The 18,474-nt window shown below is 52.6% G+C and overlaps 7 protein-coding genes across 7 annotated transcripts; 3 read left to right on the forward strand and 4 right to left on the reverse strand.

Moving 5' to 3' along the window:
* Positions 1 to 521: 521 nt before the first annotated feature.
* Positions 522 to 2,056, forward strand: SNOG_00232 (hypothetical protein; the record flags this gene model as incomplete). The annotated part of the gene is made up of 2 exons (XM_001790871.1): positions 522 to 1,689; positions 1,740 to 2,056. 2 exons carry the CDS (start codon positions 522 to 524, stop codon positions 2,054 to 2,056), a joined length of 1,485 nt encoding a protein of 494 aa, XP_001790923.1.
* Positions 2,057 to 2,088: 32 nt separating this feature from the next.
* SNOG_00233 (hypothetical protein) lies at positions 2,089 to 2,443 on the forward strand (the record flags this gene model as incomplete). The annotated part of the gene is made up of 2 exons (XM_001790872.1): positions 2,089 to 2,253; positions 2,384 to 2,443. 2 exons carry the CDS (start codon positions 2,089 to 2,091, stop codon positions 2,441 to 2,443), a joined length of 225 nt encoding a protein of 74 aa, XP_001790924.1.
* Positions 2,444 to 2,467: 24 nt separating this feature from the next.
* Positions 2,468 to 3,331, reverse strand: SNOG_00234 (hypothetical protein). The gene is made up of 5 exons (XM_001790873.1): positions 3,294 to 3,331; positions 3,217 to 3,233; positions 3,096 to 3,158; positions 2,924 to 2,995; positions 2,468 to 2,865 (listed from the first exon to the last, which is right to left on the reverse strand). Exons 2-5 carry the CDS (start codon positions 3,218 to 3,220, stop codon positions 2,717 to 2,719), a joined length of 288 nt encoding a protein of 95 aa, XP_001790925.1. The 5' UTR covers positions 3,221 to 3,233; positions 3,294 to 3,331; the 3' UTR covers positions 2,468 to 2,716.
* A 1,990-nt stretch (positions 3,332 to 5,321) lies between these two features.
* SNOG_00235 (hypothetical protein) lies at positions 5,322 to 7,046 on the forward strand (the record flags this gene model as incomplete). Its single annotated transcript, XM_001790874.1, has 2 exons — positions 5,322 to 6,190; positions 6,245 to 7,046. The coding sequence occupies 2 exons, from the start codon at positions 5,322 to 5,324 to the stop codon at positions 7,044 to 7,046; spliced, it is 1,671 nt and encodes a 556-aa protein (XP_001790926.1).
* A 145-nt stretch (positions 7,047 to 7,191) lies between these two features.
* On the reverse strand, positions 7,192 to 8,250 carry SNOG_00236 (hypothetical protein; the record flags this gene model as incomplete). The annotated part of the gene is made up of 1 exon (XM_001790875.1): positions 7,192 to 8,250. One exon carries the CDS (start codon positions 8,248 to 8,250, stop codon positions 7,192 to 7,194), a length of 1,059 nt encoding a protein of 352 aa, XP_001790927.1.
* Positions 8,251 to 8,675: 425 nt separating this feature from the next.
* SNOG_00237 (hypothetical protein) lies at positions 8,676 to 13,402 on the reverse strand (the record flags this gene model as incomplete). Its single annotated transcript, XM_001790876.1, has 4 exons — positions 8,676 to 10,033; positions 10,092 to 11,972; positions 12,019 to 12,614; positions 12,666 to 13,402. The coding sequence occupies 4 exons, from the start codon at positions 13,400 to 13,402 to the stop codon at positions 8,676 to 8,678; spliced, it is 4,572 nt and encodes a 1,523-aa protein (XP_001790928.1).
* An 868-nt stretch (positions 13,403 to 14,270) lies between these two features.
* On the reverse strand, positions 14,271 to 17,779 carry SNOG_00238 (hypothetical protein; the record flags this gene model as incomplete). Its single annotated transcript, XM_001790877.1, has 5 exons — positions 14,271 to 16,403; positions 16,448 to 17,251; positions 17,300 to 17,400; positions 17,452 to 17,602; positions 17,705 to 17,779. The coding sequence occupies 5 exons, from the start codon at positions 17,777 to 17,779 to the stop codon at positions 14,271 to 14,273; spliced, it is 3,264 nt and encodes a 1,087-aa protein (XP_001790929.1).
* Between the last annotated feature and the right edge of the window lie 695 nt (positions 17,780 to 18,474).

Genomic DNA, 18,474 nt, shown 5'->3' on the forward strand with positions numbered 1-18,474 from the left:
GGTGGTGAAGTGAAGGAAAAGTACTGGAGTTGATAGACTTTGATTCATTCTACGGGTTGGACTTGAAGACGTTGGATAACGTCCGTTCTCTGCGCTGACTGAGCTTCGGAGCTGGGTATACGGAAAGGTATTCATGGGTCTCATCCTTCCCCTGTTGGCGTTCATGGCGTTTGGAGTGGGAACAGAGGTTGAGTACCGAGCTCCTCAGCTTCAAAATAGCCTTTCTTATGTACATTCGGCTTCTCTATGTTACTTGCCTTCTTGTCACTCTGGCCTTTCTTGTCTTTTTCAATTTGAGGCTTCTCTTGCTCGAGGTGAGTATGAGCCATTCGTACATGACTCTCACCACCTTGAGATACCGCCAACTTGTTCTCTCACCTGTTCTGTGCTTCCACTTTGAGACACCCGATCAAGCCTCATCCGTCAACTCTACTTCATAGTTCTTTCATCTCCTCCATCATCACCCCATCTCGCCCTTCGAAATCCACAGTACACATCTACTGGGGTTACAAGGCTCAAATATGCGCGAGCTCATCTCCCTTCTCGGTCTACGGTTCTATCTCTTCGAACTCCGAGGTTCGCTCACGTACACGCACACACGGAACGGAAAAGGACCGAAAGTCTACGAAATTTGCGAGTCCGATATCGAGGATGAGGTTGAGAGCGAAAGCAGCAGTACTGAAAGTACTACGAAGCCCAGACCTGGTGTTGACGCAAGTGCTGTGGGCGTCCAGTTGCGTTTGGTCAAGAACGACGGTCTGCTCACAATCGAGTTCGAAGGAAAAGATGGGTCGGCTGCACAATGGACGTTCGACGGCAATGAACTGCTCGGTGGTGGAAGTATGGTTGCTGCCGCAGCCACGCAGACAGATGTCGATGAGAAGAAATGTCTGATCTGTGGGGTGGAGAAGAGGCAAAATGTAGAGGTGAAGCATGAAGAGACTCAGACTGACACGACATCAACGAAGTCGATGGAGACACAGACTGCAGCGCAGACTACCAGCAGCAGTGGGGTGCAGGTTACGCCACCGACGATACCCGTACATCTTCGAATGCCAGGAGCGCTTGAAACCCTAGGACCTTTCATCAATGCGCGTGCTACGAAACGCATCCTTGGTCACATACAAGAAGGCGTGCTATCAAGCATGACCGATGTTCGAAAGGTGTTGGATCAAAATGTCGCAGCACGAACGGACTTCACTTTGCTGTACCAGGAGACACAGAAAATATCAACCAAGAGATCCCAAAATAGGTCATCACTTAAGCGGGAGTCTCCTAGCACTTCCGGCAAGTCTGTCACTCCAAAGACGGACGTGGCGAAAGCAACATCAGACTTTACAGGCATCGGTGTTCAAACAGAATCAGCAACAGATCTCAAGACCTTCGTACATGCCGAGCACCTGTCTCTGGTCAAAGATATCTCGACACATCAGTCGCTCAAGCGTAAAGCCTCTATATCGCTCGAAACAAAGAATATTCTCAACAAGCGTGCAAAGAGCCAGCACAATGCCCAACAGTGGCCGCGACATCTTTACATGGACTGTTTCAGGAACACACCCATCTTCAAAGGCGGCGTCGGAACATTACACATCGACGTACAAGAAGGCACAGCATTCTTTGAAGGCTGTTACGGCAAAGAAGGCATGCGTGTGCAAGAGAGAAAGCAGATCGACCTGCGTGACAAATCAAGTAAGAAACAATATGACAAGAAAACCGGTTCAGACTGACCACCCGGACAGCGAGAATAAGCTACGAGCTTCTGCATCGCAGCGGTATTGACAATGCAACATATGACCTCTGTGTTGACCGCCTAAGCGCCAAGGGCGAAACCATTACCTTGTTCCATGCAGATTGCTCAGCGCCAGGATGGAAGATGTTCGGCCTCGATGTCGCATATTTCAGCTTCGAAAAGCCGCCGGTCGAGGACATGATACCCATCGCTGACGCTCATGTTATTGTCGACGCACTCGTCTATTGCATCGACGTTGCATCGTGTCGTGAAGCAGTACATGACCCAGACATGGAATACAAGTTGCGCAAGGAAGTCGAAGATTAAAGGCATTACACACGACTAGAGGGTTAGGCTCCATGAGCAGCGCCGACTGGGAGCGGACGGTCAGTGAGCTGAAGAGGAGGGGAAATATCAAGAAGAAGTTGAGGGTCGTCGAAGGATACAAGCAGACGGTGCCAACAGAGGCCAAAGATCCGAGGGAGTTTCTCCAGGAACCGCAGCAAAGAATTGATGGCACTGAGGTTGTCTTCTAGGGTCGACTGGATAATTCGAGTGGATGCGATACTCTTTGGACATGCGTGGGGTCTTCGACAGTCGACATATATGCTACGTTTCAAGGGAAAAACAGGGAGTGCCTGCTTGTGTCAATAGGGTACCATACTGGCTGAGATGGGAGGTCCTGCTGCGATTAGCAGTTGCATGGCTCCTTAAATGCGGACAGTCCAAAGGCACAAGTGTTGCTCTTTTGATTGTTTCATTCGTGACAGAACATGATGAGATTTTCCATATTTATGCCTCCCGAGCTCGAGCCCAGACGGTGGAAGCCATCCTCATTCGTCATGCGGATGGAAAGCAACCGGGAGAGGTATGACAAAACGCCCCATGCCGAGCAATACCATTTGCCTGTAAGAACCCCGCTCCGATCATGCACCATGTTTGTTTGGCCTTCATCGCGCCTGTACACCAAGTCCTTCACCCTCGCGCTTAATCCTTCTTTGCGGCTGCGGGGCCCTTGGCGCCAGCGGGCGTGCCGACGCGGAATCCGTTGCTGAACTTGCGGTTGACGGTCTTGAGGTATCGCATGCGGCCGGTACCGGTGGTCTTCCTTCGCTTGGCCTTCTCGCCCCAGTTGACTGCTATGTGTCAATCCTTGTCCCGTGTCATGAGAGGAAGTGCGGCAGTTGAACGTACACTTGCGGGTCTTAGCAGCAGGGTAGCCGCATGAGGAGCAGGTGTGCTTCTGGATGTGGAGGGAGCGACGACCTGATCGTGACTGTCAGTCCATGTTCTCCGCTCTGCCAATCCGGTCTTTGCATCCGTTGTCCACCAATCGAATGCCAGAGTCCTGGGGAATATCACGTACCGCAACGCCTGCAGAGCGTGTGCGTCTTGTTGTGGCGCTTTCCGAAGCTGGAAGTTCCCTTTGCTGTATCGCAGTCAGTCTCGAAGTTCGGATTTCGGGTGCGGTTGGGAGCGCGGCGTACTCATTTTGGGCTAGGAACTATGTGCAAAGTATCATTAGCGATTGATCGTTGCAGGATGTCCTTGACGGAGAGCTCACCTTGGGACGCTGTGGTGGTTAGTGACGTTGGAGTTGTCGATTGCGAAGTTCAGAATTCGTCGTGGGCTAAGCGGCTCCTGCGTGGTCGGTTAGCGGCCAATCATATGTAACGCTTGGCACGCTAGACATGATTTCGCCGGTCACCATCTTCAGATGTCCAGTCGCACCATCTCAACACCGACTTCGGTTTGTGCCTTCCCACGATATACTGATGTTCCTCAAATGTGCGCATGGTGTAGGCTGCGACTTGCGAGGGGGCTTGTCCGGGGACTGAGGCTTGACCGGACCGGCTATCAGAGAAATGACCTGAAAATACTTACCTGCATATTCCCTCTTCTTGCCAGCCTGCAGAATGTCGAAAACCGACTTCACGCATGCACAGACATCATCGCTGCTACCTAGGCCATGGAACCAACGAGCTGCACGCTGAAGACGGGATCCAGAGTTCATAAACATCGCCAGAAATTTGACATCATCGTCATCTTTGGCAGTTACAAGCAAATAACCCTCAACATGAAGGGAAGACGATGGTCATCTTGCCTCGTTCGCAATACGCTTTTCGCAGCGTCGCCTTCAAAGTCGACACCGGTGCTTACCTGCCTTTATTAACCACCCCACGCGCGCAGCCACGCAGCTGCAGAATCATTTGAATTTCAGCAGGCCATGCAACTCCAGACAATACCGAAAAGCATGTGGCCATGCTTCGGAGGTCAGTCCGCCCATTAACTGAGATGTCTCCGCGGCATTTGCTTGGATGCCGAAGCTGAAGGACCTGGGGGATGCTTGCAAAGTGCGCACATCATTGGACTGCCGAATGACCGAATCCACCACATTGATTGTTGCTTTGTTTTTGATCATGTTCATAATCCTTCACAACCTCAAAACCAGGGAGCCTGATAGCAAGCCACCAACACACCGTCTGCCGCAGTAAGTACATGCTTGCGTTCCATCAGAAAACAGTTGGCCATAGCGAACACGGATACGTGACGAGTCAGACAACCACAACACCCCCACGCATCTCGCTGTTCCATACCTTCTGAGACCCCACGCTGTCACTCTTAAGAATCCTCGCTACCCCAGATGAACCGTTAAAGATCCCAAGACAATGGTCCATGGCACCGAGACTTGAGGGCGTGGCACCACGGGCCCAGCCTATTTTGAGGCTTTTGATCAGCCTACCAGCCAACGACAGCAGAGGGCGTGTGTTTTGCAATGAACAGACGCATTGATGGTGTTGTGAAGGATCAAGTTCCGCTAGCCAATCAGAAGGCGGAACGTGAACGCGTGCACGTCTCCTAGGGCTTGAGTCCGGCAGCAGTTCCCGCATGGCGCCCGTGCTAAGCCATATTTCCTCGCATGCAAGAGTCTCGTCCGAGTCTTGACGATGTGTGTCAAGGTTTCTTCGCCAATTGCAGACACGCAGGATGGCACCCAGCCTCCTGCTTCGCCGCGTGTCAGATGTCAGTGTACGCCAGGTCGCCGAAAAGCAATGTGCCCTGCATGACCACGTTCTGCACGTCTTATATCCAACTCCAATGACACCTCCTGCGCCGATCACATTGCTCTTTTCGCACTTCTTCGCGCTGACATAGGCCTCGGTCATTCTGTCCTTACTTGGATGGGGCTGTCGACGACTGAACACACCTTCCAAGAAGAGCATACCCTCCGTTCGTAATGCTGTCGTTCGGGCGAGTTGGAAATGCTGCATATCGCGATGTTCCTGGAGTATATGTACGTTTCCCACCAACTTTCACGATGCCAGTGCTGATCTTCACAGACTCATATAGCCGACCCAAATGAGCGTCGGCGCATGGCCCTCGCAGAGGTCGATAAGGCACCCTTTGGATGGTATCACGTTCGACTAGCAGTTGTTACTGGCATCGGTTTCTTCACAGATGCGTATTCTGTAGGTTTAAAGTAGCGTCAAGGCTGAAAGATGACTGACAAAAACAAAAGCTGTTTGCCATCAATCTCGCAGTCATCTTGCTTGGTATTGTCTACTGGCAAGATGAACAACATCGTGGTGTCATGCCGCACAATGCGGATACTTCCTTGAAGGTCGCCACATCCGCCGGAGCAATTTTTGGCATGGTCATCTTCGGATACCTGGGAGACTATCTAGGGCGGAAGAAGATGTATGGGGTTGAATTGATGATAATCATTTCGACGACACTTGCTCAGTCACTCTGCGGAGAGTCTACGACTCTGTCGGTGGTCGGCGTACTGATCTTCTACCGGGCGGTGATGGGAATAGGTGTAGGCGGAGATTGTAAGTACCAGGCTGAAGTCCTGAGCAAATTGAGTCGGAAGCGATTCAGGTCGCAATTTGATCATATCAATCAGACGCTCAATCCGCCTTGGTTGAATTGGACTGACGAATTCATAGACCCGTTGAGCGCCGTCATCACAGCTGAATTCTCCAGCACCAGATATCGAGGAGGAATCATTGCAGCCGTCTTTGCCATGCAAGGACTCGGGCAGCTTGCCGCCAGCCTGGTGACTTTGATCGTCGTCGTTGCATACAAAGACCACCTGCTGCCGGTTGCCTCAGTGGCGGATTGCAGCGGCCAATGTGCCTTGACAGTCGACAAGATGTGGAGGATTATCATCGCCTTTGGAGGCATTCCCGGCTGGTTTGCGCTATACTATCGACTCACGATCCCAGAAACACCTCGATACACCTTCGACGTCCTTTACGATGTCGAGAAAGCTTCAGTCGATGCACGAAAGTACCGTTATGGCAAGCAAGGCAATGTCGTTAACCCAGTCACTCAGGCCCAAGCACGTAGAGATATGGCAAAGTACAGGACACCACGACCGTCCATTCTCGAAGTCCTGCGCTTCTACTCGCAAAGGCGTCAAGCGATCCGACTGTTCGGCACATCAATGAGCTGGTTGTAAGTAGACCACTCTCCTCACGCCTTGCCTTCGAAATTAATCTAGTTCTCTAGCTTCCTCGACCTTGCGTTCTACGGCCTCGGCTTTTCCTCCGCCTCTCTCCTCTCCACCATGGGCTTCGACCAACGCGCCAACCTCTACGAAAACCTGCGCAACACCGCCACCGGCCAAATCGTCCTCATCTGCGCCGGCGCACTACCCGGCTACTGGCTCACCGTCTTCACCGTCGACAAAATCGGGCGGCGCCCAATTCAAATCGGCGGCTTCGCTGTCCTGACCATCATCTTCTGCGTCCTGGGCTTCGCATGGCGCAGCCTGACCAAGACGCATCTCCTCGCCTTATACGTCCTCGCGCAGTTCTTCTTCAACTTCGGCCCCAATGCCACGACGTTCATCACGCCTGCGGAAATCTTCCCGACGAGAGTGCGCAGCACAGGGCATGGGTTCAGCGCGGGCATGGGCAAACTTGGTGCGGTGTTTGCGCAGATTTTCTTCGCGCCGATGATCAAGAAGGGCGCGACGCATGACAATCCGACGCCCTGGATTCACGGCGTCATGCAGATTTTCGCGCTGTTCATGTTCCTCGGGATGCTGACGAGCTTGCTGGTGCCGGAAAGTAAGCAGGCGAGGCTCGAGGCGCTGGCGGGCGAGAAGGAGGATGTGTATGAGTTGCAGGCGAGTTCGTGGAGGAATAGAAGGGGTGGAGGTGGGAGTGTGAGTGTAAGGGGAGATGGGGATGAGGAGAGGAGGAGCCAGAGGGTGAGTGGGAGCACGAGTACGGAGGGCGCAGGGTACGAAGGAGAGAAGAAGTGGTGGCGCTTCCGACAGATGGAGATGCACGGGCAGGCTGTCTAAACGACAAAAGCGCACTTTTGACATGTTAGCATGGTGTTGGGGATCTGATTTGGATATTCGCTTCTTGTACTATACTCGTTGCACCGCTTTATACCCTCTCTTTGAGCGCATTAGCTTAGATCAATCTTCTTGAGCCTCGTCTACTTCAACCATCGCCACCAGCTCCCCGCTCAAATACCTTCACGCTCCCATCGCCCTTGACCTGGTATAGGAACTCCTTGCCTTTCCCACGGTCGTCCCTGGCCTTGTCTTCATCCTTGAAGCCCAAGCCTCTCCAGTGCATTCGTTGCTCCGTCACGCGTATCACGCCACTCACATCCCTCGCCACACCGGTATCCAGCACTCTGACACCTAGTATCCGCCTGCTCATGTGCCCCAGCTTGACAAGCAAGTTGTGATGCGCGATTTCGAGCGGCTGCGGAGGCGTGCTCAGACTCAGCAGTGGGTTGTCGGCTTGAATGTGTGTGAGGACGTGCGAGACGCTCGGTAGGTTGTGCACGGTGAGGATGAGTGACGATACGGCGGACGGTTTGATAGTAGGATCAAGGGCGAGGAGGAGGTCGGGGTTGTCGAGTACGACGAGGGTTTTGCGCTGGGCGCCCGATGAGGATGAGAGGGCGGAGACGGCGCTGGTCACCGTAGTCTTCAAGTGTGCGATGTCGAGCGACTTGAGGGCATAGTGGCCTGGCGAGGTTTGCTTCGTGCTCGTTGGTGGTGCTGGTGCTGGCACAGGTACAGTCCTGCTCACCACTGGACTCGCCGGACCTACTGCTCCTCTTGCTTGCGCAGCCGGCGCAAGACTTCGGCGGCCATGTAGTGCGAGCGCAGGAGAATCCAGGCCCGATGGTGTTGTCCTTGCGCCGTTCGTAGCTTCTCCAGCTGCCGTCGCATGCAGGCACGCCTCGGTCAGCCCGTCCACGAATGCGAACCGGCCTTCGCGCTTCAATCTCTCAAGATCCAGACCTCCGCCTTTCCTTGCTTCTTGCTTCCAAAAGTCATGTTCCCTCATCCACGATACCAGCACGACATTGTGACCTTGCTGTGCCCCGCCATCTTCAGTGTTGCTGAGCGCAGCGCACAGAAATCGAATGATCAGCCAGTTCGCACTGGCTCCGAGCGTACTCGTGAGGAGAAGGAGCGAGTCATCGTGTGGAAGGTCTACGTAGGGTTGGAGGTGTGAGGGTATGCGAGATGATGGAGGCATGGCGTTGACGTATTGGAAAATAAGTTGCGCATCGCGAATTTGGTTAGTGGTGTACCCTATCGATAAGCCTCAAACCATGTTCATTATGTTGTGATAGCTCTTCAGCATCACCCTGCATGTTCTGGTCGGTGTTTGTCTATGATACATTTCTTTCTATTGTTTTTGTGCTTTTCTGAGTTGTGAGGGAGGGCTGGATAAGCTGAACCCGCCATTGACATGCTCCAAATCACTCCTCCAACTTTTTTTTGCATACCGTTGCAGTCTCTCATTGCAAGACGCCGCTATAGTAGCTACCGACATGGTGATGTTGCCTAAGGCAGTCGCCTGCATGCCGATTCATCACACAAGGGATATCATAGCCAACTATTGGGGCTTCGAAAATCTCCCCAAGACACCTTGACACCTGATTTGAAATCCCGCTCGACTCAACCAAATCGCGAAAGCATCTCCAGCACTGACGGCTTCTTGCTTGGAACTTTGACATCCAGGCTATCCTGCTGCTGGCGACCTTCTTGCTCGCCTCCGCTGCTAATGTTTCCCTCCCCAACCCCTGTCTGAGTCTGGACTTTGGAAGCGTCGGGTCCCAGAACATATGTTCCTCCAAGAGCAAGACGACCAAGCGAGTCATTCTTTGCCCGCTCTTGGTTCGACTTGTCCTGATTCTCTTTCTTTTGCTTCGACTTGTCCTGGTCCGCCTTCTCTTGCGCGTGCCCGCTCTCCTCTTTCTCATTCTTCTGTTTTGTTCCATCCTGATACACCTGCTTTTTCTGATTCTTGGTTTCGATTGCTGTATGCTGGGGTTCTGCAGGCTGCACCGCAACTTGCATACCAAAATCCAACTTCAATAGCTCTCCGTAATGTACCGTTCCCTCTTCTGTCTCAACGTCTCCCACATCCGTACCAGAGTGCCCCGTCGGCTTCTTCCGGTGAGGCAGAGAACGAGGGAATGACGCATGGGACTTGACGTGGTGAACTTTCCTGGTAGCAATCTTACCAAGCTCGCTGGGGAAGAGCCAGGGGAAAGACATCAAGGGCATATGCTCGGCATCCATCAGACGAGCGGGAACCTCTAGTCCGCCGACAACTTTCATTGCACGACATTCTGCCAACGCTGCTTCCAGTTCTCTCCCCGTCACCTTGTACATGGCTGCCACGAAGGGTCCGAGACGGTTCCAGTCAGCTGCATTCGTCATCTCAGCTGCCTCACGACAAATCTCTTGATATTGGGCCTTTAGAGCCCCCATGGTCCGCCCGAACTCCTCGGCAAATTTGTAGTCACGGCTCTCTTGGTTGTGGGCAAGCACAAAGACAGACCAAGCCTCAAACTCTGTACGAATCCCGTGCTTAGCCATGAGTCGCTTGAATGCCTCATCGTAGAGCGCCTTGATGTCTGTCGCTTTGCTCAGGAGTTCTTCGTCAACCTCATAGGCATCGAGAATGCGGAAATCGAAGGCATTTTCCCACTGCGGTTTGAAATCAACGAGCTCAACTTGGTCATAGAGCTTGCCCAAGACCCTAGTCGACCTGTAAATCTTATGCGCTTGGAGATGCTTCTTCTCCATGAAGTGTGGCCAGCGTTTTGGTCTCAGATCTTGACTCATCTGAGCTGGTATGCCACTCTTAGGATAGTCGACGGCCTGGGAGTGGAGCTTAGCTAGCTCTAAGCAGGTTCCGGAACCGACACCTTCATGGTTGACGTCAGCTTGCGCTAGATGAGCATATGCGATCTGGCCGAGAGAGTCGTTCTGCATGTAGGTGACGAAGAAATCGCTAATATCGGACACTGTAATGGGGCCTTCTTTCTCAACCGGCTTCTCAGGCGTGAAGTCCATTGGCGCTACGTGTGATGAGTTCTGGTATCAGGTCCTTGTCCCACAGTACCATGTAATCGTCACCATCGAGATCGCCGCCAGAACACATGTTGGCCAAGTCACGATCGCCCGTTTGTGGGAGCACTACCACATTCTTGAGGTGGTGGAGAGCGGGAACGTCAACTGCGCGAACGACCCGCAAATCGCCAGGATGAAGCGATGGGTTACGCGCCAGAACGCAGACCCCTTTGACGATCTTGTAGTGGCCTCGCTTGTTTGCTTCGGTGTCGTCGACCTGCAAAAAGATCTCAGGTAGAGTCTGCATTTTGTCCTGGCGAGATGCATCGGACCTTGATTGCGGGTCATTGAGGTGCCCTTTCAATGTACCGCTCTCATCGACACATCCCAAAACAAAGGCACCGTCTTCGATCGCAATCCTAGCCTTCTCTTTGAGGTTCTTGATTGTGGCTGCTCGCCAAAGCCTCAGCAGCGACATCATGAATGGCTCGCGGCTTTCCATGAAGCCGTCAATTACCATACCCGCCATGGTCAGCGTCGTCTGATTCATGTCGATGTGCTTGCGTAGCTTTGCAATTGCCGTATCCTTGTCTGTCATAGCCTGCTCGTAGTCGTTGACCATCTCTTGTTGTTTCTGAATGAGGACATTGTCAGGGACACCCAGATCAGACAACACGACAATGATCTGTCGATTGAAGAAGGGAGTTGCCAGGGCTGATGATCGGATGATCTCCAAGCCCAAGAACTTTGCTTCGAACTTGAGCTGACTAGGTCGAATGTGAACTTCGTTACCAGTGATCTTGGGGTCCAGAGCGAGGACGCCTTTGCAGCCGCCGAGACGGAACTGGTATAGTGAAGGTGGGTCATCGAATGCATTGGATAGGCCGAGCTCTTGTGCGGCCATTTGTGCCAGGAAGAGTGAAAGTTTTCCTACTCCGTCGGTAAAGCAGTAGCCGTTGCGCTCAATGTCAGGGATCTTGACGATCGTGACTTTAACTCGCATGGCTCGCGTTGTTGAGAAACACTGTCCGAGTCGAGCGCCGAACTTTGCAACGGTTTTGATGTGGTCGAAACGTCCCAACGACGATCTGATATCGTCGGCAGATTTGGTGGATGTTGGCGCGTAGAAGTAGGCCCCATGCTCTCGGAACTGCGAGTTGCCAAATGCGAGAAACTCGTAGTAACGACCAGCAACCACGATTCCGTTCTTCATCGCTCGACGTACTCGATCAAAGGTAGCGTCTGCCTTACCATTCGGTATGCTGCGCAGAACACCTTCCGTCTTCTCATCAGAGAACTTGACTCGTAGGAAGCGATCTGCGATCGCGGCGTATTCGCGTGTGATGCGATTAGAGGTTTCCATAATGGGTGAGGCAACGTGTATTGTGCTCGGTGTGATGATGGCGGACCGTTGTAGCAAGCAGTAGCTGGGAACCTTCTTCTCGAGACTACCTCTCGTTCGAATCTCGAATATCTCCATAGGATCATAGTATGTTTCTTGTTTATCAACTACTTTCTCCAGAAGGTATACCGCCCGACGAGGGTTCTTCGCGAGCCGCTCGAGGAACTCGGCTGTGACCGTATGCTCCTTAAGGTAGCCATTTGACAAACACGCCTCCAGTTGATATCGAATCGGGAAGGATAAATAGATTTGTCCAGCGAAAAGTTCGTCAAAGCCAGAGCTGGAGGTTGGGGCCTCAAGGTGTGGGTGCGTGCCAGAGGTTTCCTCTTGCAGCAGCTTCCACAATGGTGAAGCCATTCTGTTCTTGATGTCATAGTCAGAACAATCTTTGATCTCGACTCCATAGTCAGCGAGAGCACTCGCGAACTCGGTGTATTGTGGTTTCGTGAATATGGCGTTGTCGAGGAGAATTCTATAAGTGGTCCATCGGCCTGGGGATTTTAGCATAGCCTTCTGTAGTTCAGAGCGAGAACTTACCGATATCAATGATAGCCATATCTTTGTGGTTCATCAGAGGTCTCTCCTGCATAGCGGCCCTGACACCGGATTCGACTATATCAGTCTCACGGAACCAGGTGTACCAGTCAAGCCAGGTTTCTTCCCTCGTTGAGAAGCTGGTATGATCGTTGTCATTGGAAAGTATCTCGACTTGTTGTTTCTGTACAAAGAACTGTGGCGCAGATTCGAACGGGATAATCAGAGCTCCCTGACCCGGAGCACTGCCTGCATCTTTGTAAATATGCGATAGAAGAGCAATGGGAAGTCGGAAGCGGTAGTTGCGCAATTCATCGTTCACATCTTGGGGAAACTGGATATCGAGCTCTTTGCGGTCCAGATTCAACGTGAGTCGGACATTGCGGCGAGCCCGCACACTGTGCATTTTGATCATAGACTTCTTCGCGTCTGTAGCACCGAAGTCGATTGTGTTGGCGAGGAGCGTATTAAATTCGCAATACTGCTTCTTGGGGTCGATAGGACTGGGAACTTTGCGCACGATAACATTATGTTTCTCACACCTCGCGAGAGCATGCCCAACACGTACTTTATAGGGCAGCTGCTTGTACAGTGGAGCTCTAGAGGGTTCAGTTAGTATAGCTATGAGAGTCGGTAGATTAGAAACTCACCGAAATACAACCCATGCGTCGTTATCGGGAGACCCTGGCAGGATCTTTATCCGTACCACAGTGCCGTAGCTAGACACTGCTTGGTAGACCTGCTTCGTCCAGCATGCCTTTGGTATCCCCAACAGTCTGAACCTGAGCTCCTGCTGGTGAGCCCAGGTAGCATCATTCAAGATAGCTGGTTGCTGTATTACGTGCTGATGGGTGGGCGTATTGCGCATATAGTTGCTTCGAGTCGGCGTAGATGGCTCAGTTCGTGGCCTTGGTGACGGCACATGAGCACTTCCGCTTGGAGTGTAGGTTTCACTAATAGAGGTCCCGTTGACGGTGTATGAGGATTGTTGCTTGTTTGGGGTAATAGGAGAGTCGACGTGAGCATTGCCTTGACCGTGATGGGCTGGTGGTGTCACGCTGCTCTGAGGAGCGGGAGACTGTCTAATGACGGGGTGTTGTTGGCCGTTTGAACTGCTGGAGCTGCTCGAGTTTTTGCGGCCACCTCTTGCACCAGAGAAGCCGGATCTGCTTCTACCACCACGTCCTCCGCGGTAGCTGGCGTTGTCGCGGTTCATGCTGCCGTTTTTGCGACTGCCGAATGATGTGCCACTATCGGAACTGTGCTCACTGTATACCTGGGAGCACGCGGTTGAGAGTTGCGAGGGTAGTGCGTCCCAGTCGTGGTAGGATCTGAAGGTAAGGTGTCTGGACGGCCGAGTAGAGTCGTCAAAGTTTGGCCACTCCATGGCTGTTTGCTTTGACGTGCTTGCTAGTCCGCCAATCCTCGGGGGCTGGCAGGTAGGTGCGGTCGGCAAGCGGCTGATCGAGGGTGACCACGAATTGGAAGGAGCGTTGTGGAAGTGGAGGTGAGGTGTCTCGGAGGATGAGCGGCGACACGACTATGTCAGGCTCTTGCTCGACCGCTCTTGTCGACACTTTTGAGCCGAAAGATGGCTTGCAGTGGATGAGTCGAGATCGATTGTTTGTCGCGGGACGTTCGTGAAATTGCCAGCAAACGGGCTTCACGCCAAGCCCACCGCGAGGCAAGAACAAGACACACGAACAAGCAAGAGAGTGGGGAGCGCGAGCCTTTCTTCTCAAACTTGAAAATCACTTTCTCCTTTACCTGTCAAGGAAGATGGCAATATTACTGGGACAAGAGAAGCAGGGAGTGTTGCAGGGAAGGTGGCAAGCATGTACCATGAGCGGCTGAGACTTGTCTGGCAATTGACTGGGAGTTTGAGCTTTCTTTCGATTTTCTCTGTTGTCTGCCTCGCAGGTGCCAACAACTGTGTGACTGGTACGACCAGCCAATATACGGGTAGCGACGTGAAAAGTCCAAGTGGGCTTCTGTCGGCTTGTCAAGAGTTGAATGTGAACAACTTCGAGAGGTAGCAAGCATATAGACAGACAGATCGAGATATCGCCATAAGCCAAGGACTTTGTGAACGTGGGTAAAGTAAAGGTAGCGAGAAAGGTCTAAGCAAAGAATGAGATATTGGGGTATCACAAGGTCGCCAAACTCCAACCCACCCGTTATACAAGCACAGGTCCTACAAGCCAAGCACATCTCAGACAGAGAACATCAAATTACCTAGCCACGCGCTCGGAAAGTCAAAGCTCTGTCGCCGTTGCATCATCGTCCTCGTCTGGCATCCTACCTGTTCCTGCAGTGAAATTGCCAGGGGTAAGTGGAGTGCCGGCAAGAAAGTCCTCCATGTCAAAGTCCGCCTCTTCAACTCCTGCAAGACTACCGCGCCGCTTTCGCCCAGACCGAACTTCCCTTAGGCACTCAGCTTCATTTTCAGAAACTGTAAAGCCCACCGTGGTGTGTCGTCTGTTTGGAGACAATTGTCTCAATGCGGAGCGCTTGATTGGCGACAGTTTCTTGGAGACAGAGCGCGATGACAACACGGGTTTCTGGGTATATGGCGTTTGCATTGCAGGTATTTTGAAAGATGGCCGCGGCTTGCGCCGCTTTGGGGTCGAGCCGTTTTGCGAAGAGTGCGAATCCGACGAGGCAAAAGATGCATTGGCGACAAATTCCATCGCTGTGCTTGTCGCGCCTTGGGTGCCGCGGGAGGCTCTCGGGGCTTCTTCTGAATCCTGCAATGCTGGTTTTCGATGCCGATGTACTCGAGACATTCGAGGTGTCTGCGCAGGAGGATCGGCAGCGTCCTTCTGGCCGCGTGACGTCGATCGTCCAGCGGTACCTGGCTCAGACGCAAAACCCATCGTTGCCAGGACATTTCTGCGTATGGTCCTTAACTCCTCTAGCTCCTCTTCCTGCTCAGAACAAAATTCCGTAAGCTCCTGAACTTGCTTTTCAAGTGGAGGAATCAAAGCTTGTAGCTGCTGCACCTCTCCACGCGTCGCGTCAAGTGAAGTCTCAGCACGCTGCGCGTGGTCAATAGCTCCCTGAAGCTTAGCGTTCAGTTCCTCGCGATCAAGCTGCGCTCGTGCTATGGCTGCCTCGAGGTCGCCAGTGTATCTGCGCTCAAGATTTCTGTATGCCTCTTCAGAAGACTGCACAAGCTCCTGGTGGCTCACTTGAAGATCGCTTAGTTGTGTAGTGACAGTATCAAGGTCTGTCTCAGTGCCTTGTAGCTGAAGCTCAAGCTCGGTTCTCTGCTCATTCAGTTGCGCTATTTCTTTGGACTGACTGTGGACCATTTCTATCTTTTCGCCAAGGCTGGCCTCGGCATCATCCAAACAGTGCCGCAATGCCTCGAGCTGCTCTTCAAGTGCTGTCCGCTCAAGTTCCGCATGGGTAAAGTCACGTCTCAATTGGACCAGCGCGGTGTGCTGATCTTCTGAGCCCTTCTCAAGCGCACGGATGGTTTCCTCAGAAGTGAGTCGTGTCGATCGAAGCTCTACTTCTTTGGCGTTGTAGTCTTCGCGAACTTGCATTAGCATCTCTTCTGCTTTGCGAATCGCCTCATCCGCCTCAGATTCAACATCCTTGAGTTTCGCCACAAGACTATCTCTTTCTTCTGAGATGATAAGTTTCTCATCCTCGAGTCCTTCCGCGTGGAATCGGTCGTCGGCAGCTTGCACTTCGAGTGATCCGATGCGCTCATTGAGCTTAGCCACATGCTGTTCTAGGTCATGATTTTTTTCCTTTTCTCGCCTCAAAGGCTCTTCTACTGTGTTGCATCGAGTCTCTAAATCTTGGACGATTTGCGCTACTGCTCGCACAACAGAATCCCGTTGGAAAGAGCCTTGGCTGTCGAGATCCGACTTGAGACGATCACGCCAGTCGTAAAGGTGCTGTCCGGTGTATGGCGTACTCTTTTGCTGGAAGAGCGATACCGGGATCAAATCTGGCCGAGACACACTGTGTGTACATTGATTTGGAGCATGTGATAATTGCGTGTGCTTGCCGACGAGAGCGGTAGTAAGAGCCAACGGCATCCTGGATTCCGCCGATTGCGCTGTCAAAGCCAGGGTCAACAGTAGCGCGATCGTGGTTACTGTCATCTGTTGATGTAGCGCTGTGCCGTATGCGCAGCAGGTGACATCTTGTTCTGGTTCTGTCCGGACAATCTCCCAGATCTTACGTTGCGCCTCGCTACGAGATACCGCCGACAACATCTTCGTCCTTAAGGAGTCGCAGGTAGTCATCGCGGTTGTCATTCGCTCGGCTAAGACTTTGAGATTCGACAACTGGCGCGTTCCCGGTGGAGAGATACATGCGCCCAAGATATGTGTGAGTAAAGTCTGGAACGTGGTCTCTTGCATTTGCGCCTGGTATAGTTAGTTTCGTTCGCATAGATCAACAAAGGACTTACGGAATACAGGGGCAGAGAAATCAGCAACGTTTCATCAAGACACCCAGTGTCAGTCACGTCGGCTGTGTTCTCAAGGCAGCGCTGGTATTGGGAAACAAGCTCGTTTGGCAGATTGCACTCTCCGACCATCATAGCGTAAAAGCACGAAGCCTCGAGTTGAATCGTAGGATCAATGTCGGCTCGCAGAATCTTCAGTGGCAGTTTGCTGAATATGTTCCTTGCATTAGAGCTCGACGTTGGCCATGCTCTAAGCGCTTTTCTGTCTACACATCGAAGAACACAGACGGCGATTCGTATCCCTTCGATTGCGTCTTCATATGAAACGCCCTCCCCGCCCTTGGTGACATATATGACGGACAAGTAAGTCAAGTTGATCGCCTTGTACTTGTCGCTGGCATCAAATAATATGCGTCCTGAAGCTGTGGTCCATTGCTTCGGGGCCGTCGCACCCGCGTGCTCAATGCTTGAGTAGAGGCCCTCCGATGACCCAGTCTCAGAGGGGTATTCTGTCAGGAGCACAATACCGAAGTACCATACCATGAGCATAAAGTTCTGACTTATACTATTAGAGCGCAGGATATATAGCAGCGCCTGATCGAAGTTTTCTCTTCGAGCAGCTGGAAGCAAACTGAGGAGGTCACGACATGCCCCATTCAGCATCAAATACACTGGCTTGAGTGTGGATGCTTCTATGTTGGCTTTTGCGTTCTCGAAGACTCGTAGGAAAAAGGCCTGCGCCGAGGCTGGCAGTATCATGGACGCCGGGAGCGGCCTTGACAGGAGGAGCACACATAGGTCGGCACACTACACAACGTAAGGTTGAAGACATTGAGAACATGACAACATGCTCACCTCATCGAAGCCGCGTGGCGAAGACGTCGCCTTGACCAACAGAGCATCAAGAAGATTCGGGTTATGCAGCAGCAGTGTGTTTGCGAACTCGGGTGATTGACCTAGGAAAAGTGTGTAAGCCACGTCAATCGCGATGACGATGTGATACATACATAAACTCAATATGAGGCCGAGAGTGTACGGCCATAGGTCTAATGCTTCGCAAACAAGTGCGGTGAGTCTGCTGACCTCACACGGCGACCGTTCGTATATGCATGCTCGAACGGTCTGTACGTCGGCATGTGCAAGCAGTTCCGCCAAGTGCTGTCGAAGTTTGCGTCAGCAACGATGGTATGCATATGCAGCTAGTCATGTGCTTTGCTGTGCTCGCGGTGCAAGAGACGAGTGTGGCGGAAGCGTACTCACGAGCAATGAAGCCGGGTATCGGCAGCTGACAATCCTCGTCAATTCCAACGACAGCCGCGGACCGATATCCGCCATGTTGGGGACAACTTTGGGTTAAGATGTTTGGAGTATAGCCAGATACTCATGGTTGTCGAGCGGTCTCGGTGGAGTGGCGTTGTTGTGTGCCGGCTGCCCTGACAACCGCCCGACAAGTGACCAGGATGGCGTCGCTTCCTCTTTAGGACGAACTCGACCACCAAGTCTGATGCTCACCGGAGGCCATCACCACTCCTCTCCACAGCGCTCTTCTCAGCACTTTGACGTCAGGCCCTATGCGCCGCATACTCGGCCTTTGCAGACTGCGCCTCCGAGTGCTAGGGTCCGCGGGCCTGCCCTACAATGATTTGGCTTTATTTCCCCGCTGATTGGCGGCTTTGGGATCCACGCGTTCTTGCTTTTGGCAGCTACTCGCCTATGCCGCATCTTGTACTCCAGCAAACCGGTGTGACTTCGGATGACAGCAAGCATCTCACATCCTGTGTATTGGCGTGTCGACTACCAGCGCACCCCCATCACTAGTTGTGCTGTCGCTGCGGCATTTTCACAACGTCTTGCGTCTTGCGTCGTTCGGCCCTTCGCTTGACGAATTGTCACGTCGCCTTGAATAGCCAGGAGTGGGATGCCACCGTCCGAAGGAACACCCCCATGCCAGCAGTTCCCCCACTTCGTGGTGCCAGCTAGCATCCTTTTGCATGCTGCACAGACAAGGAAACCAATTTCATGAGGGTAAT

This window comes from Parastagonospora nodorum (genome assembly GCF_000146915.1).
Source record: "Parastagonospora nodorum SN15 chromosome Unknown scaffold_1, whole genome shotgun sequence".
In the NCBI taxonomy this organism is placed as follows: domain Eukaryota; kingdom Fungi; phylum Ascomycota; class Dothideomycetes; order Pleosporales; family Phaeosphaeriaceae; genus Parastagonospora; species Parastagonospora nodorum.

Excerpts from the sequence above, each read along its gene's own strand:
- SNOG_00234 (XM_001790873.1), bottom strand. Across the intron at positions 2,996-3,095 it reads CACGCTCTGCAGGCGTTGCG|GTCGTCGCTCCCTCCACATC; the intron begins GTACGTGATATT and ends AGTCACGATCAG. Across the intron at positions 2,866-2,923 it reads TGCTGCTAAGACCCGCAAGT|TCAACTGGGGCGAGAAGGCC; the intron begins GTACGTTCAACT and ends GACACATAGCAG.